The 26,683-nt window shown below is 57.8% G+C and overlaps 1 protein-coding gene and 1 long non-coding RNA gene across 3 annotated transcripts in view; one reads left to right on the plus strand and one right to left on the minus strand.

Annotated features, from left to right (window-relative positions):
- Positions 1-1,876: 1,876 nt before the first annotated feature.
- LOC142829269 (carnosine synthase 1-like) lies at positions 1,877-26,453 on the minus strand. 2 transcript variants are annotated; one of them, XM_075928523.1, is made up of 10 exons: positions 26,297-26,453; positions 20,347-20,365; positions 19,436-19,688; positions 18,586-18,675; positions 14,088-14,575; positions 13,546-13,744; positions 12,829-12,914; positions 10,956-11,187; positions 8,424-8,695; positions 1,877-5,753 (listed from the first exon to the last, which is right to left on the minus strand). In XM_075928523.1, the coding sequence occupies exons 1-10, from the start codon at positions 26,413-26,415 to the stop codon at positions 4,518-4,520; spliced, it is 2,994 nt and encodes a 997-aa protein (XP_075784638.1). In that variant the 5' UTR covers positions 26,416-26,453; the 3' UTR covers positions 1,877-4,517. The 2 variants fall into 2 exon arrangements, with proteins under 2 accessions (XP_075784638.1, XP_075784639.1); XM_075928524.1 differs by having other exon boundaries at positions 26,293-26,414.
- LOC142829270 (uncharacterized) overlaps positions 26,043-26,683 on the plus strand; it is a 50,927-nt gene continuing 50,286 nt past the window's right edge. Inside the window, exon 1 of the long non-coding RNA XR_012903710.1 lies at positions 26,043-26,343. This is a non-coding gene — a long non-coding RNA (uncharacterized LOC142829270). The remainder of the gene's footprint in view (positions 26,344-26,683) is intronic.

Consider the following 26,683-nt stretch of genomic DNA (forward strand, 5'->3'; position numbering starts at 1 on the left):
TTAAAGACTTCTTCAGCCGATGCCACCAGGTGGCACCATTCAGCATGCGAGCAAGTTTTGACTCTTGGGAAGACATTCTGGTTGGTAGGTCGTTCCAGGTTCTGTGATGCTCTGGTAGGCAGTGAGCCTAGGGATGAGGGAGCTGGCTTGGCAGTGGGAAAGTTTCCCGTCTGCCTTGGGCCTGGACTAGCGTGCCTTCTGGAGGCGGAGCTGGTCCTTGGGAACCAGGGGTTGTTGGGCTGAGCCACATGGAAGCAGGTTGCTGTGAGCCGATGCAGAACTCTCATATGCCAATAAAGAACGTTACCTTAGACTCTGTCCACAATCCAGCACCCATTTTCTTCAGCTGGGAAGATGAGCTGCAAGGTCCCAGAGGTTTGCTGCCCCTGGCAAGAGGGCTATGCTGGTGCCAGGGCTACAAGGTCACTGATGTCAGAAAGGGCAGAAATGCCACAGTAGCACTGTTGACCTTTAGAGGATTTGTGGCTGGGAAAGAGCAGTGCATGTTAGGGTGGGAACTAGCCTGAGCACTGACTAGTAGGGAAGAACATCCGGTGTTGAGCCCCCTCCCTCTCTCCGGAGCACCGTGCCGCCCCTCCCTGCCTGCAGTGCCACACGGGAGCATCGGGGTCAGCACATGCTGCTGGGGAGAACACCCCCTACGGCGCCCCCACCCTGCTCCCTGCATTGCAGTACCACACGGGAGCATCGGGGTCAGCACAGACTTTGGTGGACAGCGCCCCCCGCTGAGCCCTCCCTCCAGTGCAGTGCCCACTAGCACCATGCTTCAGCAGCAGAAGGTGGAGGGGGGGGGATCTGAGCTGAGATGGGAAGGAGCAATCTACAATTCACAGCCAAATCTCAGCCACACCTGCCTCTCCCCCACCAGGACTAGGGAGCCTCTGTTCCACAGCTCCCAAGCCTGGGTCCTGTTATCAGCAGTGTCACCAGCACGCTCTGTCATAGGCCCACAAAAACTTGCTTTGACCTGGGCTGATCACTGCAGAAAGGCGAGACTGTACTAGGCTCTGGCTGCACAGCCTCCTCTCCCAAGGGGCCAGATCTATCCTACTTGCCCCTTTGAGGGAAGCAGGGGACAGGGTGGCTGGGTGGTCCCCTGCTCCTGTCATGGCCCTGCTGGCTTGTGAAGGGCGTTCTCAAAGCAACAGGCTCTCATACATCCTTCCCCACCCGCTGGTCAGGGCTGGGGAGACAGCTGCCTAAGAGCTTCCCCTTCAAATGTGGTCGAGGCAGCCTGCCCTTAACACTCACCGGGGCAGGACACTAGTGCAGGAGGGGTCCAGGCTGGGGGGACCCCCAGAGCAGCAATCATGCAGGACGGGATTAGGTCAGGTTGGGATTCCCCACCCCGCACCTCCACTTCCATCCTGCTTGCGGGCGCTCCCCGGAGTTGAACTGACGGCATTGCAGACCCCATGCCCAGGGGAACCTGGCAATGCCTGGGTATGGAGATGGAACTGGCATGGTCTGGCCTCTCTGCCTGTGATTGGTGAAGGCCAAAAGTACGTGGGCAGAGCTGCTTGCTGGCCTGGGCCGCACAGAGATGTGGGGATTAGGTGCCATGCAGGCACTGGGGAGAAGGACACCAGAGCTAGCAGTAGCTCCCCATCCAAGGCCAGTGCTTGGGAGTTGAGACTAGCCCAGTTCTCCACTGCAAGACTTTGCACTGTCCTCCCACCCTGCCCCCATCAGAGCCAGGATATTGAGCTGCAGGGGCCCATCAGTCTGAGCTGGGGCAGCAACAGCTTGACTCCCAGCTGGGGCAGAACCCCAGTGCATTAGGCAGTTGAGTCAGAACCCCAAAGTCCTGCCTTAGTCCCCTCTGAGTAACAGCTTGGGGCCGGGGGGGGGGGGAGGGGTCTGGACAGGCTGAATGCTCCACTGGCCCCAAATGCTGTTTGTGCCTCCTGTGCCAAGGTCTTAGCCTCTGCAAAGGGAGCCGGGAAAGCCTGAGGGTAGAGAAGGGGCCTGGCGAAGGAGCCTAAGGCATCAGGTGACCTGCTCGTTGTCCAGAATGGCACTGGAGCTGGGGCATCCCAGGCTGCCCCCGATTTTGGAGTGGGCTCTGAGAGGAGTGCTGAGACAGAGGGGCGGCCCAGGAGGTGGAAGGGCACTATAGGCTCTGTCCAGCCCCAGAAGCTGCTGGAAATTCAGGGCCCTAGAGAAGGCCAAGCACGTGACCCTCGTGGCAGCGCTGGCCTGGAGAAGGCTGGCAATCCTCTTCTTTGCTGCAGCTCCTCCGGTTGAGGCCCAGGAAGAGGAGGCTCTGGGACGGAGGGAGCTGGGGCCCAGGTAGCCCCAGAGGAACTGTACCGTGGCTCCCATGGTGCAGGAGTTGCAGGAAGAGCACAGGGAGGCAGCTGGCGATTTCTTCTCATTTCTCTGCAGCTACTGGCTCGCTCTGCGTCCCATTCTTCTTTGGCTGCTGAATCTTCTTCCAACCCTGTTGTGGCTCAGGGTGCCAATAACGCCTCAGGGACCCACATATTTGCACATGGCATTTTATTGGGGTGGGACTACTTTCTCTGTCTGCTGCCAGTTACAGAGGCGGCAGAAAGACACATAGGTGGGGAGTGTCATGAGGCACTCCAGCCCATGTTGACAGGGGGACGGGCTTGCTTATGCCCCCATCCTTGGGTACCCTGACATGGGGTGCCATGGATACAGTCGCCATGGTGATGTCACTTCGTGTCTCCTACCTTCCTCCCTGGTTCAGGGCCTCTGCCCCTTTAAAACACCAACTTTCCAGATGCTCCTTCTCTCACTGATGATGTCATCACCTCAGTGACCTCACAATCTCTTGCTGTAACAGCAATGACATCAGTCAGGGAGGAAGCAGAAGGAATCCATGAGCCCTTAAAGAGGAAGAGAACTTGACCCACCATCCTTTACCTCTGAGTCTCGCTTCCTTCTACTTTTGCTAGTTTGTTAATAGTGGGTGACAGGGGCTGCACACACTGGTGTGTTATTATGGAAAGATCTCTCTGGTATTGTAGGATTACTCGGGGACACTAGCGCTATGCACACTGGTATATTATTGTAGGGTCTCTCATGGCGCTGCAGATTGATTTACTTATTACAGGGTCATTTCAGCTGTGCTTTCTGGTTTGTTACTGTAGGATCACTCTGGGACACTAGGACTATGTGCACTGGCTTGTTGTTATTGTGGAGTCTCTTAGGGCACTGGCTTGATTATTAGAGGGTCACTTAGGAGTGCTAAGGGCTAATTAGCCCAACGGTTAATTATTGTAGGATCACTCCCAGGCACTGGAGCTCCATGCTGGTTTGTTGTTGCAGGATCACTCAGAGGCACTGGGGTTGTGCATCAGCATCCTTCCAAGCTCCTGGGGGGTCAGGCTTGTTAGTATATGGTCTTTATCCTTCTCTGGGGCCAGGTCTGCTGGTTCATTAGCATAGGGCTACTTTGGAGCCCTGTTATTGCTCATTAGCATGGCTAGGACTCCCTTCACTCTGCAGGCAGTTCAAACACTGGGGCTGCAAATCAGTGTCGGATGCAGGGGGTTAGTAGGTTTCCTGAGGAGGAGTTTGCATCGGGTGTGTTATTACACGGTCAGGGCTAGGACTTTGCCCACAGTTGTTGGTTATTGTAGAGCTGCTGAGCATGGGCGGGGTTGCATGCGGTGGTTTGTAACCGGGTGGGTTGCTGACAAAGCAGGGGGGTTGCATGCTGAGCTTTTGTTAGGGTAGGATTGCTGACAAGCACATGGGCAGGCGGTATGGCAGTTGGGTTGCTGGTAAGCGCCAGAGGGATTGCGGAGAGTCGTTTGTTTCTGTAGGGTTACGGGTGAGCAGGGAGGGAGGGGGTAGCAAACAGTGCCTTGGTAAGGCAGGGCAGCTGCGGAGCATGCGGGGAGGGAGGAGAGAGCGCAAGGCAGGGAGCACGGAGCACGTGGACAGTGGAAGGCCCAGATCCTCAATCCTTCCACTCTGCCCCCTCCCTCCATGGCTGAACAGGCTCCCGAGCTGAGTTCATGCAGTTGCTGGGGATGCTTGGCTTGATTGCAGGAGCCAATGGGTGGGGGCGGGGGGACACCTTGCTGGGGCAGGAGTCGGGGAGGTCTGCTGCAAGGCCGGGAGACAAATGGAACAGATCCCAGGCAGGGAACGAGGCAGCTACGGGAGGGAACTGAAACGGGGGGGGGGGGGGAGCTTGAGGAGCCCCAAACGGAGTAGGACTCACCTCATGCTGATGAAATCCCACGTCACACATACACAGGCATGGATCCTACTAGAGAATGACACCGGGGGGCACCGAGCTCCCTTTTGGGGGGAAAGGGGCAAGCGCTGGAAAAGCCCCCAAAGCCACTGGGATACAGAGGAGCCACATAATGCAAAGGTCAGTGCCCCAGCTGATGGGGTCACACCCGGAAGGGGAGGCAGGGGGCCGGATCTGAGCCCAGCAGGCCCGAGGGGAAGTTGGGGGAACAGGACAGAGGCAGCGGGGGTGGCCCCCTCCCCGGGGGGCTCCCTGGGTGCTATTTGAAGTGGGAGAGGAAGTGGGAGACGGGGTAGTGGGGCGAGTCGATGCCCAGCACTTGGCAGACACCCAGCACCTTCAGGCAGGCCTCCTGGCGGCTGGCACTAGCACAGGCCACATTGCAGAAGGGCTCTTCGTACTCCCGGGCGACGAGCTTGTCCTCCAGCAGGTTGAGGCGGATGACGCCGCACTCGTGCAGCGCCTGCAGCGTCTCCACGCTGGCGGTGGACTTGAGGGCCTGCAGATGCTGCGACACCACACACATGACGCCCACCAGGTGGGTGTGGGGCTGGGTCCGGGCAGGCAGCCGCGGGGCCACCCCGCAGGCCACCATGACCGAGGCGAGCATGATGTCCACCCCGTAGATCGCCTGGATCCAGTCGCGCAGGTAGAAGCCGCCCATGCGGGGGTTGATCTCGATGAGCTTGGGCCCGGCCGCCGTCAGCTTGAGCTCCACGTTGAAGACGCCGTCGGTGAGGCCGCAGCCCAGGCAGCACTGGTAGGCAGCGCGCACGAGCTGGGCCTCGCGGTCGGGTGCCAGGCAGGTGGGCATGCTGGCCGCCGTCTCGGTGAAGCGGGGCACGCAGGTGGGCCCGTTGTCGGAGACGAAGGCGGCCAGCATGCGCCCGTCATAGATCACAATGTCCACGTCGTGCTCTGTGCCAGAGATGTACTCCATCAGCAGCATGGCGTTGCCCCAGCCCAGCCCAATGCCCGGGTGATCGGTGTCCTCCCGCAAGTCCTGGGAGATCTTCTCGAAGTGCAGGTGACACTGCTGCACGTCCTCCACCAGCTTCACCCCCACGGCGCCCGCCCCGTACTCCAGCTTCATGACCCCGGGGAAGGAGAGGTGGCGGGCGGCCCGCTCCACGTCCGCGTGGCTCTCCAGGTGGCAGCAGGGCACGGCATAGAGCGCCGCTGAGGCCCAGCCAGGTGGGACTTCCTTGCGTCGGCGCAGCAGGTGTTGGTGGGTGCGGCTCTTCTGCTTGGCCACCCGCATGGCGGCCACCGGGCTACAGCGCAGGCCCAGCTGCTCACATACCAGGGCAGTCAGCACCATGCAGTCGTCCCAATAGGAGAGGCAGCCGTCCAGGTGCAGGCCCCGCTCCCGCACCAGCGCCACCAGCCTCTGGGCATGCTCCTCGTCCCGCTTGTGGTCCTTGGTGTCGTAGTGGATGAAAGTCTGCACCAGCTGCGAGGCAAAGTGGTTGGGGTCCGACTCCACCAGGTGGATCTGGAGCAGAGGGAGGGGGACACAGAGAAGGGACAGGGGAAAAGATGTAGAGAGGAGAGAGAGACCAAACATGGGTTATTAAGGCCTGGGGCAGGAAGGGCTCCATGCCCCCCTCCAGGAGCTGCAAATATGGGATCGTCCTTGAGGATGGAGCCACAGCCTATAGCAGGATGCAAACGAACTGTGTCCAGAACTCAGGAATGGGGGAGAAGGAGGAAGGATCCACACATGTCTAAAGAGGGATGGGTCCGTGTGTGCCCCTGCCCCCGAAGGGCCTGGGGAGGTGATGGCGTGTCACGTGTCCAGGGAAGGAGATGGAATAGTTCACTCACACCCGTGCCATGTGTAGAGTGGGGAGGGGGGGCAGAAACAGAATGGTCCACTGACTTACAGCCAGGCCTCCTATGATAGAAGGCAGGAAATGGGACGATCCACTAATGCCCAGGCCCAGTTCAGTGGTGAGAAAATGGAACAGTCAATTGACACCCAGGAAGGGTGGGGGATGGAGAATGGGGAATGGTCCCCTTGTGTCATGGGGTGAGGTGAGAAGATGGAATGGTCTACTCGTGCCCAGGAGGGATGGAGTACACTGGGAATGGTCCACTTGCGCCCAGGCCCCATGGAAGCGGGGGGGGAGAGAAGATTGTGTGGTCATAGGCATTGTGGCAAGAAGATGGACTCGTGCCCCCCACATGGGGTATTCCTGGATCCCAAGGCAATAGGAGATGGGACGTTCCATTCAGGCCCCGGGGGGAGGGGGAAGCATGAGAAAGCCCCTGTTCATGTCTGCCTCTAGTTGTATGAGGAGCTTTGGGAAGGGGCCAGCACTGAGACAGACGGGTGCTCAACCTGGCTGCTGGGCACCACCCTGGCACAGGGGGTCAAACCCCACAGAAGCAGCTTGGGGCTGCTGCCAAGAGAGTAGATGGGTTGGGATAGTACACGGGAGTGCCTGCAGCCTAGCAAACCACACGCAGCATCAGTGCAGGGATGCGGGGCTGTGCCTTCCTCGCAGCCAGTGTGCCTGGGCTTTGGGGGAGTGGGCCGAGTCAGCTCTGCGCTGGCCTCAGGAGATCATTAACTTCAGGAGCTGTCAACATCAAGGCTTGAGCGTGTTGACTCTGGATCCTAATGATATCGGTGTGGACATTTAATTACCCTTGCACGAAGGGTCCACTCTGGAGCCCAAAGACAGCAACGCTATTAACTATTTCACTGCTGATCACTTTTGTAGGAATGTCCTACCATTCCAGGCTGTGGGCAGAATTTCCCACCTCCCCCCTCCTTCTCCTGCCACTAGGACTGAGGATGGGCCAAGCTACTTGCCCCTGGCTCCCACAGTGGCTTGGTGCTGGGCTGTGGGATACAGACTGTTCCATTACACCGACTGCAGCAACCATCCGACTGTACTTGCATCAGTTCAGTATTTGGGCTGGAACCTAATTTTTTTCTGTCTGGGATCAAGCACTTATCTCCTCTCCCCCAGCCCCTGCCCTAGTACTTCTTCCCTGGCTAACACTCAGTTCCACCCTTCCCTGTGCCCAGACTGCCTCCAAGCAGAGCAATGGGGGGTATGGTCTCAAAGGAAGTGACAGCGAGAGCTGCAGGCTGCATGAACGGTTCCGTTGATTTAAAACTGAGAGGGGTTTGTGCCTCTGAAAGACACACATGGCCCAGTGACCCTGGGGCTGCAGGCGAGGCTGATAATGGATCCGATGGTGGATGGACAGCCAGGGGTCAGAGTAAAGGTGATTTTCTCATCCAGAGACGTTATAGGGCTCCCCATTGTGCCCCATGATGCATTTCCACCCCCTCAGCAATGAGGGTCTGAACTGTAGCCCTAAGAAATAGAGCTGGAGCAGCCACCTGCATAAAAGTAACCATGGTTAATACTCTGGCTGATGTCCTTTCCAGTTCAGCACCCCACAGAGCCTGCCCCCAATTACTCTCCATATTGCACCACTGCCAGAGCCCCAGCACCTACCCTGCCAAGGGGTCAGCACAGATAATCCCTGGTTCACCATAGGCGAAGGACTTCATTACCTTTGGGGGTGGGATAGCTCAGTGGTTTGAGCATTGGCCTGCTAAATCTAGGGTTGTAAGTTCAATCCTTCCAGAGGCCATTTAGGGATTTGGAGCAAAAATTTGTCAGGGATGGTACTTGGTCCTGCTGTGAAGGCAGGGGACTGGACTCAAGGTTCCTTCCACCTCTAGGAGATAGGCAATCTCTATTATTATATAAGAATTTTCCCCTCCCCCTGGGCTGCGCTTGGACAGCCCCATCACAGAGGTTGGGTGCAGTTTCTTTTCAACTGGGATGCAGGGCCAGCCCCTTTGTGCTTGGAATGTGGGGGCAGGTAGTCAGGAGACATCCCCATGGCTGGTATGTCAGAAGGGGCTGGCTGAGATGCAGGGGGAAGCAATTCTGTGGTTGGGATGCTGGGAGCTAGCTAGGATGTCGGGGGAGGAGGCTGAGAGGACACCCACAGCGGCTGGAAAGTGTGTGCGGATGAATTCCCACTCTCCTCAGTTGGCTTTGTCTTTCCCAGTGCAGGCCATGCCTTGGTGGCTCAGACACATTGCTATGGAGAGCCATCTCCTTTAGCCTCGCTCCATGGCAGGGGGCGGGGGCTGCGCTGGGCAGCACAGGGCCCAGTTTCTGCATCTTACTTTTAGCCCGTAGGCCCTGGCAGCCTCCCAGACGAACTTTTTGCTGACTCCTCCGGCCCCGATCACCAACACATGCTTCCCCTCCATGATGTGGCACTGCGCACGTCGCAACATCGTCTCCACCAGGGGGCGCGAGGACTCGCCTGCCGGCATCCCCACTGCCTGGCCCATGGACTCTAAGAGAGCGCAGGTCTCCAGGCACAGCTGAGAATTCATCTCCAGGGCCACCAGCTGCAGCATCTGCTCTGATGAAGTCAGGAGGAAATCCACGCCTGCAATAGGAATAGCCAAATCCAGGGAATGGCCAGGATGGGCACACAATAGCAGCCAGGTCCAACTAGACAGCAAGACACAAATTCAGAGACCCTGACCATGGGAACTGCAGGAGGAGCTAGATCAAGCACATTTATGGATTCCAAGGTCAAAAGGGATCCCTGTGATCATCTAGTCTGACCACCAGTAGAGGAGAGGCCACAGAACTTCATAGAATATTAAAAACGTAGGGATGGAAGAGACCGCAGGAGGTCATCTAGTCCAACCCCCGCTCAAAGCAGGACCAACCCCAACTCAATCATCCCAGCCAGGGCTTTGTCAAGCCAGGACTTAAAAACCTCTAACAACGGAGATTCCACCACCTCCCTTGACAAGCCATTCCAATTTGTCCACATCCTTTCTGATGTGGGGGGTCTTAAACTGGATGAAACACTTCAGTTGTGGCCTCACCAGTGCCGAATAAAGGGGAATAGTCACTTCCCTCAACCTGCTGGCAACGTTCTTACTAATGGTCTTCATTACCCTTCTTGGCAACAAGGGCACATGGTCATATCCAGCTGCTCGTCCACTATAATCCCCAGGTCTTTTTCTGCACAACTGCTGCTAAGCCAGTCACTCCCCAGCCTGTAACAATGCTTGGGATTCTTCCAGCCTAAGGGCAGGACTCTGCACTTGTCCTTGTTGAACCTCATCATAAATCTTTTGACCCAATCCTCCACCTTGTCTATATCACTCTGGACCTTATCCCTACCCTCCAACATATCTACCTCGTGCCACAGTTTAGTGTCATCCACGAACTTGCTGAGGGTGCAAACCAACCCATCATCCAGGTCATTAATGGAGATGTTGAACAAAACTAGCCCCAGGACCAACCCAGGGACATTCCACTTGATACCAATTGCCAACTAGACATCAGGCTGTTGATCACTACCCATCGAGCCGACGATCCAGCCAGCTTTCCATCTATCATGTAATCCATTCATCCAATCCATACTTCTTATCAGCAAGTTAAAGAATACCATGGTATTCTTTAATCAAAAGCTTTACTAAAGTCAAGGTATATCATATCCACTGCTTATATATCCACTGCTTGTATATCCATCCTCAAAAAAGGGGGGTTTGCGCAAAAAGGAAAAGTCCACACTGCTTGGTTTTGCGCAAAAGCGGATCGGAAGAGAGTATGCAAATGAAGCACAAGAAAATGCTAATCCATTCTTCATTTACATTGCCTCTTCTGGCAAAACTCATATAGTGTAGACGTAGTCTCTCATAATACAGGAACAGGTCAGTGAACCTGAAAATTGGCAAATCCATAACTGATACAAGGAAATACTTATTCTCAGTTGCTCTGTGGAACTCACTGCCCCAAGATCTCAGTGAATCCAAAAGCTTAGCAGGAGCTTTTGAAAGAGGCCTGGACATTCACCCAGCTGAAGAAATTATTCCAAATTATGTTAGACTTTCCCCTGTCTAACACCTTAAAAAGATTCACATGGGTGATTTATTCCAGAACTACCAAGTAGGGGGCTCCTTGCCCAACTAGTTCATAATAAGGTGGGCGGTTACTGTCAGCAATGGGATACTGGGCTCTGGGCATGCCTGTGTAGCTATTAGGGTTGCCAGGTGTCCGGTGTTCAACCGGACAGTTCTTTTTTTGTGCCCTCTGTCCAGTAAAAAAAATGCAGAAAATACCGGACATGTGCAATACCCTGTATTTTCTGCTCTTCTGGCTGGGCGCCCGACGGAAGCCTGGTGGGGGCGGAGGGAGTGGCTGGGGAGGCGGGGCAGCAGTTGATTGTTTTATTATAAAGTCTCCATTCACTGTTAAGCATAGTTACGGTGGGTGAGGTTTTTTTTTAATTTTATTTTTGCTCTTCAAATTTTTAGCATGTGTGTTCGGTATTTTTTGGGAAACCATCTGACAACCCTAGTAGCTACAGGTCTTTCTGAGGAGCCCAGCTGGCCAGGGAAGCCCTCCCTGTGAAGGTGCCGTCCTTCCCTGTCTCTACCAAGGGCAGTAGCACCCTGATCCTTTACCAGACCACGTTGCCAAAAAACTAGGGCCAGGTCCTTTATGCTGGGCCAGCAGAGGGCTCCTTTCGCCTGTAGCAAGGGGTCTCTATGGGGCTGAGGCAACACAGCCAGTTCTGCCCCATCCCTCCCAGAGGACGAACAGGAGGAGCCTCTGCTCCGAATTCTCCCTGTGAATCTGTGACTTCCCCTAAATAGTTAATGGCAATGATTGACAGGGCAGCTCACCAATCATGTCAGTCTGGGCCTGGCGGCCTCCCCGCTGTTCCACTGACAGCCCCGCCTCCATCTCCAGGAAGGCCGTCATAGCGGCCTCAGCCTTATGCTTGACCTGGGCGTGGATGGCCGCAAGTTGGGCCTTATCTGTCATTCCCTGCTGCCGCAGGCTGCTCTCCAGACTCTGGGGCACCGTGGCCTGGTGCTTCAGGGGCTTATCAGCCCGCCCCACACTGCAAACCACCTGGGGGAGGGAGAAAAGCAGGCACCATGAAAACCCCCCACCTCCACACACACCCCTGCCACCACATGCACTTGGAACTGCCTATGAGGTCATCTAGTGAGCAAGCTTCATGCTAGCCAATCAGTCCTTCCCTTGCCACACTGTTCCACGAGCCCTGATTGGCTGAGGTTCTTACCTCCCGCTCAAGAAATGGAACGTACCATATGCAAAGGTGGACAGAGGGAAAACGTGCGACAAAAAATAACCCCAGCCTAAGGTCAGCGGCACACATTGCAGACAGAAGGGCAAAGGTGATTTTATGACCTTTGACCTCCACCTGGCCTGGGTTCAAAGGTCACAGGTAACAATGGTGATGAGGTTTTTCCATGATGACATTTTTGCTCATCATTCATTTGACATCCATAACTAATGTGGTACAAAAACCAATGTAAAGTTCGCTCTAACTACCCATTGCCCTGAGCCAGCCAGTCGCCCATCTGGGTCAGATCGGAGCCAGCACCCCCTAGAGAGGAAAGACCCCCATGTCCCACTCACTGCCTCCCTGAGCCAAACACTCCCCGCACCCTTGAACCCGACTCACAAAGAAGAAAAGTCTCACATCGCATTCCTGGCCCTCCTCAGCCAGCCAGTTGCACCCTGCTTGGCCAGAGCTGGCACCCAGTAGAGCAGTGGTGGGCAAAGCATGCGGCCCATGGGGTTCTACATGCAGCCCAGAAGACATTTTATTTACTCTTGCCTACGATTCTGCTGGTTTCCGTCTGCCTAGTTTTTTTCTTGACGAGCATTACTAAGGTGACACACACGTAAAGCAAGGGCACGTGAAGTGAGGTGCGTGCTGACTGCACACGACGACTGTGAGGGTACATCTAGACTATAGGCTTTTGTTGACAGAGGCTTTGTTGACAGATACTGTTGACAAAGAGCGTCTAGACTACATCCAGTTCTGTCAACAAAGCAAGCCACTTTGTCGACATGAGAGTGTAGACATAAAGGACAGTGTAGCTGCAATAACGCCGTCTGTCGACAGAACTCTGCTGACAAAAGGCGTTATTCCTCGTAGAATGAGGTTTACCGCTGTTGACAAAATTCGGCGGTAGTGTAGACGTAGGTATAATTTTGTCCCTCCACTTTTGTCGACAAAACCCTGTAGTCTAGACACCATCTGAGAGCTGTGCACTTCCTACATTCTCCATTCAAGGTGCTGCCTTGGTTCAGTTGGCCAGGCCGCCAACAGCCTCCACAGGCCCCTGGGCAAAGAGGGGGGCAGTGCCACATGTTTGCAAGGGGCGTGGCCTCAAGTGTAAGGGGTGGAGCCAGGGCGAGCCCCCACCCCCGGCCCTTAGAGCCTTCAGGTGGTGATTTAAAGGTCCCGGGCTCCAGTCACCACAGTAGCAGTTGGGAGCCCCAGGACCCTTTGAATTGCCAGGTCCTGGGGCAACTGCCCCATTTGTTCCCCCTGCTCCCCCACCCCCGTCAGCAGGCCCGCAGTTGGCGCATCCTACAAAATTCTAGGTATGCAAGCACCATTAGCAATACTACCCTATCCCCAGGAGACCACCTTGATTACAATGGGGCTTGGGGCCCAGCCAGCTGCATTGGCAGGGCGGGCTATGGGGCACGTATTCACGGGTGCCCCGTTACCTTGCTCAGCAGAGGCTGGTCACCCCAGGATCTGCAGACGACAGTGCAGATCCGGATCGCCAGGTCAGGCCTCGGAGATGTGCTGCCTGGGAGGGGCGAGGTGGGGAGGAAGGGTCAGAAGGACCGGAAAGGAAAGAGGGGGAAACGGGACAGAGAGAGCGCGAGGTGGAGGAGAAAAAGGGGAGGAGAAAAAGAGACAAGGTGGAGAAAACAAAGGGAAGGCATGGAAGGGAGAGATGAGTCACAAATGAGGGGTGGAGGAACGCAGCAGGGCAGAGGCGGGAAGCAGAAAGAGATGGAAAGCAGCAGCAAGGGGGGGCAGAGAAAGAAATGGCATCGGGATTCATGCAAATCAGCTGCACAGAGTGGTGCCCTCTGTCCTGAGGGATTCTGGTAGGGCCACCACTCCCTGAACACACGGCAGCTGTCCCCCACGGCCCCAGGGGACTCTGGGATTTCAGTACGACAGCTTGTGCCCCCCGGCGCAATAGGGCAGTGGCAGCCAGCCCAGGGGATTGTGGGGATTCCAATATGGCAGCCCCCCTTCCTTCCCCATGTCCCAGGCTAACACCAACTGCATCCTGATTTTTCCCTCCAGATCTCGACACGGCGCCATCTCCAAAGGCCAGGCCAGGGCGGGGGGGAGCGCCGTGCCTCGTGGCAGCTGCTGGGGCAGGTGACGAGGCAAGAGCCTCTCCAGCCAGGGGACTCCCTTACTTGGGGAGGAGCTGCCAGGGGACTCGAGTTGGGTGAGCCGGGCGGTGGGGATGAAGGCCTCCAGCAGGGCACTCTCCTCCTCTTCCAGGGTCTCCAGCAGCACCAGCATGGCCTGCAGCACAGCAGCCTCCTCCGTCTTGGGGTGGAAGGTCACGGCGTGGGCCCCGCTCCAGCGCCAGCCCGAAGGCTTCACCACTACCTGCAGGGGGTGACAGTGCACCGTTCAGTGGGGCCAACCATACCCAGCCCCACAATAGAGCCTCCCTGCCCCAGGGGACCCCTCCCATCCCGATCCCTACCCATAGGATTTCTCCTTTCCCCATGAAGCAAAATCCTTTCCCCATGGATCTTCCCTTCGAGAGGGGCCCCTTCCTCTGATGTAGGACCCCTTTTAATTCCCGCTGCTGGATGTGGGCCCCCCCTCCCCACCACAGGCTCACCTACTTCTCGGGGGTCCACTCCCATTGCTGGATCTACGCTCCACTCCAGCTGGTTCACCTGGCTGCAGGGCCCTGGCCCCCCCTTCTCCCCTGCAGGCTCACCCGGCTGTAGGGCTCCATGGCACGGCCCTGTAGGAAGCCCTCGATCTCCTCCTGGATGAGGTTCTCTTGGCCCTCCTTGCCACTGAGCTCCACCATGCGGACAGAGCGCTCGTCGGTCACGTCCCGCAGCGGGCGCGGCCGCTTGAAGGTGAAGGCCAGCGTGGGCGGCACCCCCACCCGGGCCCGCTGGTCCAGCAACTGGCGCGTCAGCAGCTTGTCCTCCAGCAGGCGGGCCAGCTCCCCCGAGCCCCCCGTGGGGCAGTCCAGGTCGCGAGCCAGCTCCCCCACCGACTGCCTGTGCTCCTTGCACAGCCCGAAGGAGCCCAGGAAGTAGGTGACGCGGCGCGGGGGCGAGAACTCGTCCAGGTAGGTGCGCCCGCCCAGCTCGAAGGAGACGGCCTTGGACACCAGCAGGGAGGACTCGCCGGGGTGCTGCTCTGAGGGCACCTTGGCCAGCCAGCTGGGCGACAGGCAGAGCAGCATGTTCCCTGGGGGGAGATGGGAAAGGGGGTGATGGTGAAGGATGGGGGAGCAGAGAGGAAGACAGCCTGTTCCATTACATCGCCAGCGGAAAGGCAGGGAGCTGCAATTTATACAGCTATGAATTGACCTTCCTTTACGCAGGGGTGGGGAACTTACGTCCCAGGGGCCAGATCCATCCCCCAACTCACCTGGATCCAGCCCCTGAGGCTAGGGGATGCCCCCCCCCCAGCATTGGGGAGCACGGGCTGGTGCTTAAGCCCTTTGTTCCCCCACCCCGGTGGACCTCCTCCGCAGGGCTGGAGCACCAGCCCCCTACTTCCTGCCCCGACCCCCCCAGAGTTCCCGCTAAGGTGTGCACCTGTGCAGCCACGCACAAAAAATTCTTCCCCTGCCCACCTCCTCTGGAGAGCTGAACAGCAGCACTCGCACGGCTGCTCCGGCGGGTGGGGCCGGCTGAGACAGCATGTGAGGGGGAGCCACTGGGACCTGCCGCAGCCACGTGGCTGGTGGGGAGGCCTGGTCTGGCTGCTACGTGACAGAGGAAGCCGGGGCCTGGTTTGGCAGCTGAGGGTGGGAATGGGACTTGCTGCATGACAGGGTGGGGGGAAGGAGTTCTGCTCCGGTGGCTAGGAAGGTGTGTGTGTTGATAAATTGGGTGCCACGGTGGCACGTATCCAAACCAGTGCACATGACCTCAATATTGGTGCGCAAGCCAAAACTCACACCGTTCATGGTTGGAAAATCTTAGAGGCAACACTTCCTCCATCCCACTCCACTCCTGTACCCTACCACCCTCCTGGACACACCAATCCCCCAACACGCTCCTGCACCGTCACTTCCGCCCACACCCACTTCCTGGCAGTTCCTCCCACACACTGAACCCCTCATTTTTTGCTGCACCCCAGATCCTAGGGGGTGCCTACAAAATCTACTCGCCCAGCCCCCCCTCTCCCAGCTCTGATGTGTGAGGGGAATGTGGGGAGTGTCTTTCTGCTTTTCAGTCAGGGGCCATGTCAGTGAGGGGGTTTTGTTTGGGGGGTTTTTTGTTTCTCACTTTTGTGCAACCCCCAAGTGATTTTTCTGTGGGTCAGCAGGCCCATAAAAAGTTCTCCATCCCTGCTGTCCTGGGTTTTCCTCTCCCCACACCTCACAAGGTAGGAAGGTGCCGGCCTGTTTTGTATTTGGGAGCTCAGTAGGGGGCGCTCTCCCCATGCCCTTACCGCTGCCCCATGCCCCAGCAGGACAGGACAGGGAACTGTGCTGCAGAGAGCAGAGTGGGGGAATCAGTAGGGGGCGCTCTGCCCTTGCACTCACTGCTGACCCCTATGCCCCAATGCAAAATAGGGGCGCCATGCTGCAAGGAGTGTGCTTGTGTTTGGAACTAGTCCCGCCCTTAGGGGGTGCTGTGCTCCTGGTGGTGGCGCCACCTTCCATAAGAGACACAGACAGAGATCTGTACCCACTTGCGGAGCTCCTACCCGCCGACTGGGCCAGCGCCCAGCAGAGGAGCCAAACTCCCTGCCTTGCACTCCAGGCTTTCCTTCCTGCTCATCAGCTGCCACACCCCAGAGGTAGCTGCACCGCTGGGCCAGGAGAGGGACCCTGGAGTGTGTCAAGCAGCGAGACTGAGGATGCTGGGTCTCTCCTTATCACCAAGAGGGACGATGGGGGCTGAGCTGCTAATTGCATTTCCCCGCAGAGCTCCCACCAGGGAGCTCGCTGCCAAGGGTAAGCGGCTTTAACAAAGGCAGGAGTCATCCCAGGGCTGAAGAGAAACCTGAGCCGCTCGGCTCCAGTTCCCAGCACCCCTGCAAGGGAGACGGGGCAGCCGCGTGCCAGGAATGTGGAACAACTGCTGGCAGCCCTCCACTGGCCCAGGCCGGAGTCCTTCAGCCCAAGGACCTTGCTAGGACAAAGTTATGGCTGAGAGGAGAGGCCGGGCAGCCCCGGAGCTGGGCAGGGGCATGACAATAATTCTCAGCTTGGGTCCTGCTCCCCTACTGCTCCTATCCACACCCCTATATGCTGTTTCATCTTCCCCCACATACCAGCCCCTCCCTCACATACCAGCCCTTTCCCATCCCCCCATACCAGCTCCTTCCCCTCACCTCCCCCCACATACCAACACCTCCCCCTCCCTCTGTCTGACCTGTCCCCATCACATACATACCAGCCTCTCCCCCACCCACTTCCCATATATCAAGCCCTCCCCCCACACATCCCAGCTCCTCCCTTTCCCCATACCACCAAATACATACTAGCCCCTTTCCCTCCCCTTGTCCCCCCCACACTCTGCTCCTCCCCACACCTGTTCCTCCCCTCCCCCTTCCCTTATCTACCTCCCACAGCACCTTCTCCCCCATCCAGCCACCCTGTCCCTCCCCGTCTACCTTTATCCAACCCTCTCCATATCCCTCCCCCACTGCTCTTTGTCTTATCCACCCTCCTCTGGCCTACATACCCTCCAGCCCCTCTGATCCTAGACACCCTCTGGTTCCTCAGGCCTCCTCCCCTCTCTGCTTGGGCCCGGGGGTAGGGAGGCAGGTCATTGAGAGCACAGGAGACCGAGTGCCCCTGCTCTCAGCACCGGTGCCTGGCACCACCGCAGCCAGGATCAGCCATGAGTGGGGAAGTCCTGTTCAGCCCCTGCAGTCCCAGGCTGGAGTATGTCCATCACTCTGTGGAGCTGGCACTTGGCAGAGGGGACGGGGCGCTCAGCGAGGGCAGAGCCCTCAGAGCACGTAGCTGCCCAAATCCTTCCTGAGTCTGTGCACAGTCCGATTTTTCAAAGGCTGACAACCTGACCAAATTTGGCTGCATTTCCATAGGGCCAGCAAAAGGCAAATCCCTGACGAATTGCAGTTAAGGGGCCAAGCATCTAACAAAGCCAAGATGCTCCTCAGCAGCAAATTTCCTGCCTGATGTTTTTGCATACCTCTCCTGCATGGATTTCCCTAAAACTCCTCCCCTCTCAAACACTCTGTACGTGGACGTTTTTCTAAACTGATTTTTGTACCTTACTCTGTGTGTGTGCGTACTTGTCCATATTGGTTTATGTGCAGAATCAAAAAGTGTAATATATGTAAGTGTTTCATTGGGCCCCAAACTCATTTTTTTTTACATTTTGGTTCCTTGAATGTGTTTTTCCAGAGCCAACAGCGAACAGAAACATTTGTTAGTCACACAGCTCTAATGAAGAGACTTATGTTTCCTTTTTGTAAACCAAAAAAAGGAAGGAAATTCCTAGATTAAAAATGTTGTTAACCCAGAATGTGGATGGTATAGAGCCACTTGAACGGGTGTTGTTAGAACACCATAAGTCATTTTTTTTTCTTCCAGTTGGAGTGAGGAATTGGAAGACTTAAGAAACACGTCAGAAAGTCAATTAATAAACGCTTGCATTTAGTCACTGCTCTGCTGCTGCCCAACCTTAACTCTGCTCCCAGTGAAGACTGGGGGTTGGCAGGCTGGCTTAACGATCAGAGGATGGTGGCCAGGGTGGAATGCTAAAACATATGCTGAATTCAAGTACATAAAAGGCTGCTGCAAGGAAGAGGGTGAAAAATTGTTCTTGGATAGAGCAAGACACGATAGCCTTAAATCACACTAACGGCAGTTTAGGTTGGACATTAGGAAAACTGTCTAATTGTCAGGGTGGCTAAGCACTGGAATAAATTGCCGAGGGAGAGCCTGGAATCTCCATCACTGGCAGTTTTTAGGCACAGTTTAGACAAACAGCTGTCAGTGATAGTCTAATTATGTCTTAGTCCTGCCTTGAGTGTCGGGGCCTGGGCTAGATGGCCTAGTAAGGTCCCGTCCCTTTGGGGGGTGGGGTGTCTGAGGTAACACTAACATTCTACATTTTATTACAGTCCCCTCAGCTGTCCCAGGGTGACCCCAACTGAGCCCGTCAGCCCAGGCATTCAGGGCAAGTGGCACCGAATTCCCAGCCATTCCTGGGCAGGAGAAACTTGCAGCCCATGGGCACTGCAGGGATACAGGCCGTGGCCCTCACCTGGGCACTGAGAGCTGCCCTCCAGCAGCACAGATAGATATGAGGTCGGGGATCCCAAGATGCAGATGGTCACGTCCACTGAGCTGAACCCTAAGAGAGACAGGGGAGGAATTAGCGTCCTGCCGCTCTACCCTGGCGCTAAGGGGTGCCATGTGATTGCCCTCCATAACCCAGCCCCATCTCCCAGCCTGGTGCTAAGGGATGTCATGCACCTGTCCTCCATAGCTCAGCTGTGCCCAGTCTACAAGCCCAGCACTAGGGGGCGCTATGCTTCTGCTCTCCTCACCTAGCTATGCCCCACCTCCCAGTCCAGCACTAGGGGGCGCTATGCTGCTGCTCTCCTCACCTAGACACGCCCCACCTCCCAGTCCAGCACTAGGGGGCGCTATGCTGCTGCTCTCCTCACCTAGACACGCCCCACCTCCCAGTCCAGCACTAGGGGGCGCTATGCTGCTGCTCTCCTCACCTAGACACGCCCCACCTCCCAGTCCAGCACTAGGGGGCGCTATGCTGCTGCTCGCCTCACCTAGCCATGCCCCACCTCCCAGCCCAGCACTAGGGGGCGCTATGCTGCTGCTCGCCTCACCTAGACACGCCCCACCTCCCAGTCCAGCACTAGGGGGCGCTATGCTGCTGCTCGCCTCACCTAGCCATGCCACACCTCCCAGCCCAGCACTAGGGGGCGCTATGCTACTGCTCTCCTCACCTAGACACGCCCCACCTCCCAGCCCAGCACTAGGGGCGCTGTGCTCCCAGATCCCCCGGGTTGGGGCCACAGGAGAGGGCTCTGCCCCCAGCCCTGTGGACCCCACCCAGGAATGGTGACACCCCTGGGAGAGCTGGCATGCACCTGTTCGGGGCTCCTTGGTGCGGTCGACTGTCTCTGGCAGCCCCTCCTGCTGCAGGGTGCATTGCAGCAGGTCGTAGTAGTAGGTGGTCCAGGCGTGCACCTGGGTGTCCTCCGGCGAGCACTTGCAGTTCAGAGACACATCCTGGCGCCAGGAGGGGCGTGGAAGGTTGAGTGACAGCAGGGAACCCTGCTCAGCCCAGTCCAGCTCCTTCAGGGTCAGGGGTTGATCCACATTGATCTGATCCAGAGACAGCTGCAACGGAGATGGGGGCTGGGAGGGCGAGCCCTGGTGCTTCAGGGCACGGCTCTCCCTGGGGGCAGTGCTGGGAGGGTAAGCGCTGGTGCCCAAGAAGTGGATCCAACTTGGGGGCACTATGGATCTGGCTGGGGGTAAATCCCCACAGGGTGAGGCATGTGCCAGCTGCCTGGGGGCAGCAGAGGCCAGGGCAGGAGCTGGTTTTCAAACAAAGCATCTCTTCTCCTCCCCAAAGGGGGCGGGTCACGTGGAGCCCGAGCTAAGCAGCTTGAGGAGCAAGGCTGTAAATAGAGCAATCCGCCAGGGTCAGTGAGCTGGGAGGGTAGGAACAGAAGTGAAGGTATGGGGGGGGGGGGGAGAGAGATTTTTGCCTCACGCTGGCACCCCCCACGCCCCTTCTTCTCCACCACACACCCAACGCAAGGCCTTGCCAGAGCTGTTGTGCAACAGCCCCCTGGCCCTGCACAGCTGGGGCTCCGGTGCTGTGAGCTTCCCCACAGCAGTGCCCTGGCAGCCCTAGGGCCAGAAGACTGATATTGCTCCTGGTGCTAAGGTTACTGGATCCCAGTCAGGACTAGAGGGCCCAGAGGGGGTGGCTGGTGACATGGGGCAGGGCAGGGAGGCTGGCTGGGGGAGACGAGTGGGACAAACTCACCATCTTGCCAGCAAAGAGGCTGCAAAAGAAAGAGAGAGAGAGAGATTGGGACCAGTCTCATGTTTCCATGGACAATGAGGTACAGCCTGTCACCCATTGCCAGCAGGCGCCAGCTGCATGCGCTGTTCACCGCTCCCCCAGCATTCACTGCAACTCACCCACTCAGCTGGGGCAAATCTAGCATCAGCCCCCGGCACCCACTGCTGAATTCTAGGACTGGGATAGCTGTGTCATGGATCAGGGAAGAGAGGCATTGGCAGAGCTGTGACCCTCCCCGCCAGCAATGCTCCCTCTCATTTTCATCCATGTGCGGAATAAATTTTATTGTGTGCACTGAGGCATGTGCGGATGTGCACCACCAGCAGAAACAAACCCCTAGCTGTGGGTGCTCTGCTAATCAGCCAGGCAGCATTTGAATCTTTCCCAAGAAACCGCACAAGCATACAGCTTACAGGGAACACTGCCCCATGGCATTTTGGGTACGTTGCCCCTGTTCTGAGGGTCAGTGATGGGGTATTTTGGCCAGGGGGCTGCTTTCCTGTCTGGGCCCATGTCCCAGCTGCTCCTCACAGCCACTGAGCTGCGACATCCCCAGCGCCTCAGGCAGAGGCGGATTAAGCTAATCCCCAACCCCCTCCCGCTGGCACAGCAGGGGCTGCAGGGCCCCTCCCCGCCCCACTGGCTCTGAACTCTCCCCGGGATGCAGCTGAGGAACCAGAGCTCCCCCAACCCCAGCATCCCAAGAACCCAGGAGTCTGAGGCTGGTGTCACACCCAGCTGGTGAAGCAGGATCATCCCTAGGGGGCAGGGCTGTGGCCTCTATCCTTGGAACAGGGTGAAGGAGCCTTGAGAGCAAGAGGCTGCATCTCTGGCACATTCCTCATTCCCTGAGCTGGGCACAGAACCCAGGAGTCCTGAGCCATGGCCACCAGCAGCTCCCTCCTGTCTGGTCTGTTCCCCGGCAGCTGCCGTGCCCAGCAGAGCGATGCCAGGCAAACGTCTCCCCACTCTCCTCCGCCCCCGCTGGTGAGAGTCAGGTGGGCTGCTCCTGGACCAGTTGTGGGGGGCTCTTCTCAGCTAGTCCCTGCCCTTCACCAGCCAGGCACCACGCCCAGGGCCTTTGGGCTGGAGCTGGGACGCTGTGGAGTGCTGTGCTCCAGAGAGCGAGGTGGGGAGCCCAGTAGGGGGCGCTCTCCCCTCGCAGTCAGTGCTACCCGCCACACCCCAGGGCAGCACTAGGAAGCGCCGTGCCACAAGATGCCACCTGTTGGACAGACACGGCAGCCCTGTCCCTTGGCGTCAAGGGTCCCATTTGGACAGGAGTTGAGGTGTCCTAGGCAATTCCATTCTGCCTCCTCAGTCGTCGTTCCCCCCTCGAATCAGTGCCAGGTGGTGTCTTCCCACTGCCTCTCCCGCACAGGCGTGCAGCCGCACGGCGAGGGGTTAATCCACTCCAGACCCCACCCCAGAAGCAGCAGCATCTTGGCACGGGGTGAGGAATTCCCTATATACACAAAGCCAGCCTCCACCCCAGAGATGGCTGCATCACAGCACCTAGTGAGAGACCCTTGCCATGCTCATAGCAGAACTCAGAGGGGGTTAGGCCTGAGCTTCCCAGAGGGGCACAGGGATAGGCATACTCGAGGTGACCCCCTCTCTTCTCTGCCCCCCTTCCCTGTGGGATTAACAGGGATGTGCAGCTCTGGCAGGGGAGGGTGGGAATCTCCTTACTGGGAGCCCTTCCCTCCCGCCCTCCATCTGTCTCATTCCTGGCTCCCAGCCCCCAAAAACAATCATTGGGCACAGGGATGAAAAACTGGATTAAGTGAAATTAAATGAGGGGCAGAGACAGTTCGTCCCCAGGGACAGGCTGGGGGCAGCCCCTTCCTGGTGGGACTGGACAGGAGAGGTCTGGGGAGAGAGATCGTCACTATAGGGCCCATGCAGCCAGTCAGCCAGCGCAGCAAAGACTGTGCGTCCCTAGCCAAGCCCTGCGTTCCTCTCCCCATCCCCTGGGGCCTGTGAGAGGCCAGGGCTGTGTGGCGAGCTTCAGGCAAAGTGCCCCATGAGCCAGGATTGCCCTCAGGCCACGGGAAGCAGCACGCACTGGCTCCACCCCGCCTGGCTTCCATCAGAGTAAAGGGCAGGGCCGTGGCACCTCCACACAGTGTCTGTGCAGGCAGGATGGGCACTGGACAGGGGCTGCTAAGCTGGAGAATTCCCATCAGCTGGTTGTTGTCTGCCCCTCTGCCGATGCCACCCCCTCGCGCTATGCGGTGCTTGTCCCTCCGTTCCGGCCGCTCCTATGCCAAGCGCCATGGTGCTGCCAGGAGGTCCCTGGCAGGCCAGTGAGTGGGTACCACCGCTAAGTGGATCACTGGGACCGGTGACGCCCCCTCCTGGGCACGTTGTGTCCTCCCCTGCGGGAGGGGGGCCTGACTGGGTGACACTTGGGTCCCGCATGGGGCTCTGCAGGAAGGTGCCTCTGGCGCTAGTATCAGAGTCCCGGGCAGCTTTGATTTCTGCCCTACCCCGTGAGCCAGTGATGGTCTGGTGCCAGCCCACATCAGTCCATGGGAGTCAATGGAGCCAGCCACCATGTCCCCGGCTGTAATCAAAACCAGCATCACTCCACTTGAGTCTGTGCCTGCTTGTAGCAGCTGTGACTCCAGCCCCACATGTTACAAACAAACCAACCCCTGGCCACCTGGGGTCACTGCCGGGGCGCAAGTGAGCAAGCCCCCCTCACCCATCCCCCAGTGCTGGGACAATGACATACAGCGAGCTCCCTTTCCCCTGTTTACAATCCCCCCCAGCGTCTCCACACGAGGGAGCAGATGGGCTGGGGTCCAGCTCACAGCACTGGCGGAACTGGAGTTCCCATTATTCCAGCGGGGCAGGAGGGGCTTGCGCTGAAGGGGTTCGGATGCAGGACACCTGGCTCCAATGCTGAGTTCTGCCACGCAGCCTCCCTGTATGACCCTGGGCAAGCCCCTTACATAGCCCTGCCTCAGTTTCCCGCAACAGAGCAATAATGAGCCTTTGGCCATTTTGATAGTAAACACTTCAGGGCAGGGACTGTCTCACTGTGTGTCTGGGCAGTGCCTGGTGTGGCAACGGGCCCTAGCCTTGGTGTGAGTCTGTGTCTGCAGCACTTGGTGTGACAGGGCCCTGATCTCAGCTGGAGCACACTAGGGATGTGAACGTCTAACCAGTTAACCATAAGCATCACCTTACCAGGTGATGTTGTCCAGTTCCAATTAACCAGTGGGGGCTGGAGCACCACCCTGATTGCCACTGGCAGGGGGCTGCTTCAGCCCCCCAGTGCCCAACGCTGGTGGAAGGCATACCAGCCCGGATGGAGCATCCCCTGTCCATGGTGGGCCTGGCCTACGCATGCCCCAGCTTGGCTGGAACACCCCCCCACCTGTCCCTCTTTAATCAGTTAACCATATACAGTAAACATTATGTTTAACCAGTTAACCAATTAAAAGGGATTTTACATCCCTAGAGCACATACATGCTCCCATCACACAACGCATACGTTGACCTAGAAGAGCGCTGTTTGTTCTGTAAAGAAAATTTACACTGGGAGGTGGGAAGGAGGAGGTGGGGGGGTGTGTGTGGAGAAGAGGAGAGGTGTCAAAATGGCACCAACACTTCACTTTAAAGAGAACCCAGTTTAGACTGGAGTTTGAGATATTCACACTCAAGCCAGGAATAAGTTTCATACAGGCCTGGCCAAAGAGTTTGCGGGGCCCAAGGCAGCATGCTGTGTTTGGCTGAGCCGCACGGCCCCCAGCCAGGCCAGCGAGTAAGCGGTTGGGTGAGCAAGGCTGGGATCTGGGCAGCGTGGGGCCCTGAATGTGGGGGGCCCAAGGCAACCGCCTTGCTCAAAGGCCAGGCTTGGTTCCATAACTTCTAATAGTTAGAGCCCTGCACAGATACAAAAATTGCATCTGCATCTGCAAACGGGAGCTACCAATATTCGCACTGACATCCACAGATGCGGATACCCACAGATATAAAGCAGATATACATGGATTTGCAGGACTCCATGGATATTTTCCTTAGGAGATGGATAGTTAAGAGGTATTAGTCAGCTTTGGAAATTACAACCTTGACTTCAAAACAGACTCAGTTATTAGCATAAACCTTGATGCCAAGGGCTAGGGAGAAATGGCTCATTCCATAATCCTAACGGGCGATAATAATTTCCCCAACTCCACCAGACGGGAGATTGCTTAGGGATCATAAAATAAAGCAGTATTTCTCAGACAGGAACTCACTCTATGGTGGCACAGAGAATCAACCAGGAATGTGGGATGGTTCCACAGTGTCCCAAAATTCATTGAGAAGATAAGTCTCCTGCTGGTAGGGTGAGGAGAAAGGCTCTAAAATGTGACCCAAAGGGTCACATCATCAACTACCTGAGTCTACACAGAGACTCAGATGGAAGAACTGGGAGCTGAAACCCACCTCCCCAGTGTGAGCAATGTTCCCTTTAATTTTTTCCATTTGTGTGAAGAATAAATGTTGTTCTGTGCACCGAGACACATGTAGATGTGCACCACCAATGGAAACACATGCTGCCAGCTGTGGGCACTCTGCTAATCAGCTGGGTGGCACCTGAATCTCTCCTGGGTGGCCATCCAAGTGCTCGGCTTACAAGGAACACAGCGTGACCAGTACAGCTGTGCCTCCCTGAGTCTGCAGAGAGCCTGAGACCACCGCCCTAAGCAGTGTGAACCGCCCCCAGCGTAACCAGCCTGGCAGACATGACCCGTCCCACTCATTTCATGGGGTGCTATCTGAGAAGACACAGCTCAGTGCTGGCACTTCTGTGGGACTCTGGGACACAGCTGGCAGCATCTGGGGAACGCTGGCTCAAGACAAGGGGCTGTGCTGGTAGCTCTGTTGATTTGTTTCCCACCCACGGCCCATCTGCCTTCCAGCCTCTCCGAGTGACTCCCTCATGAAGCCAATCCCTGGTCACTCTTCAGTCCAGCGAGGCCCTGGGGACCAGAGGGGCATTTACACTTAGCGGCCAAGGGCAATGCGGGGGGACTCGGTGACCCCAGAGCCGACACGCAGGTGTGCAGAGCGGGTTTACTCACCTATCCTGCCACTGCAATGGCCTCTTCCTGGGCAGAGCTCACATGCTCTCTCTGCCAGCCACCCCCCCCCCCATTCCAGTTCCAGCTGGGGATCACACCAGGGACCCCAGTGCAGTTATGGGCCTTCGCCTCCAGAGTGATCGGTGTCCAGGGGCACTTCCCACAGCCCCCCCAGCTGCGTCCTGGCCATGTTGGGGGGGGGGGGGAAGTGTTCCCCTCCGCCTCCCGGGAACAGCCTCCCCCCCTCCCCATCACCCTCTCCCCCCTCCCCCCCCCGCATCGTCTCCCCCCTGCGCGTCAGGCTGCGCTGGAGGGAGGGGGGAGGCATAGCATGGATTCTGCCTGAGACTGCGGCCCCCAGCAGGCCTCCCCCCCTCCCCACAGCCTGGCCAGGGGCGCAGCGCGGCGGGTTGTGGAAAGTGTGGAAACCCAACGCAGCATCTCCCGGCTCCGCACAGCCCCGACCCCCCAGTAGCTCCCCACCCCGCGTCCCCCCCCGGACCCCGCGTCCCCCCGGCCCTCACCCAGACCCCTCCCAGCGGCCCCCGCAGCTCCCACCCCGTGTAGGGACCCTCGACACTCCCCTCCCGGCAGCCCCCAGCCCCCAACCCCTCCAGCCAGGCGACTGGTGCCTGTGGGAGGGGGTCAGCGGGGCGGGGCGGCCCCCGAGAGCTACCACGAGCCACCTACGCCCCCAGCGGCTCCCCTGAACCTCCAGCCAACGCCCCCGCCCCCGCATCCCAGCGCCCCCCATCCCCTCCGCAACCCCCCGCCCAGCGCCCCCGCCTCGCCATCCGCGGACAAAGCGGGCCCGGCCGGAGGCTCAGACCTTCCCCGGTGCAGCAGCGGGTCCCGCTCGGTAGCTTCTGGCAGGCGCCGGGTAAGAAAGAGGCGGCCGGGAATGTCCCGGGATTAAGGCAGGCGGCTTTATATAGAAACCCAGCCGGGGCATGCCCAGTGCGCCGCGCCCGGCCGGGCTGGGGAACCAGTGTCCAGGGCCGCGGCTGCTAGTGCCAGGGAGCGGGGGCTGTGAGCCTGGGGGTGCGGGGCCGGCAGGGAACCGCGCGTGCAAGGGACAAAGTGTGAGTTCCTGGGAACACGTGTGCAAGGAGGCAGTGTGTGTTCCTGGGAACGAGTGTGCAAGGGGGCTGTGTGTGTTCCTGGGAACGAGTGTGCAAGGGGGCAGTGTGTGTTCCTGGGAACGAGTGTGCAAGGAGGCA

Source organism: Pelodiscus sinensis, chromosome 4, assembly GCF_049634645.1.
Source record: "Pelodiscus sinensis isolate JC-2024 chromosome 4, ASM4963464v1, whole genome shotgun sequence".
Classification (NCBI taxonomy): Eukaryota; Metazoa; Chordata; order Testudines; family Trionychidae; genus Pelodiscus; species Pelodiscus sinensis.

What these genes read in the sequence shown, in the direction of transcription:
- LOC142829269 (XM_075928523.1), bottom strand. Translation starts at nt 26,415, where the DNA reads ATGCCCCGGCTGGGTTTCTATATAAAGCCGCCTGCCTTAATCCCGGGA. An exon ending in GGGCAGCTCTCAGTGCCCAG is followed by an intron (nt 14,576 to 18,585) that starts GTGAGGGCCACG and finishes ATCTCCCCCCAG; the next exon opens with GGAACATGCTGCTCTGCCTG. An exon ending in CCATGGAGCCCTACAGCCGG is followed by an intron (nt 13,745 to 14,087) that starts GTGAGCCTGCAG and finishes CACCCCCTGCAG; the next exon opens with GTAGTGGTGAAGCCTTCGGG.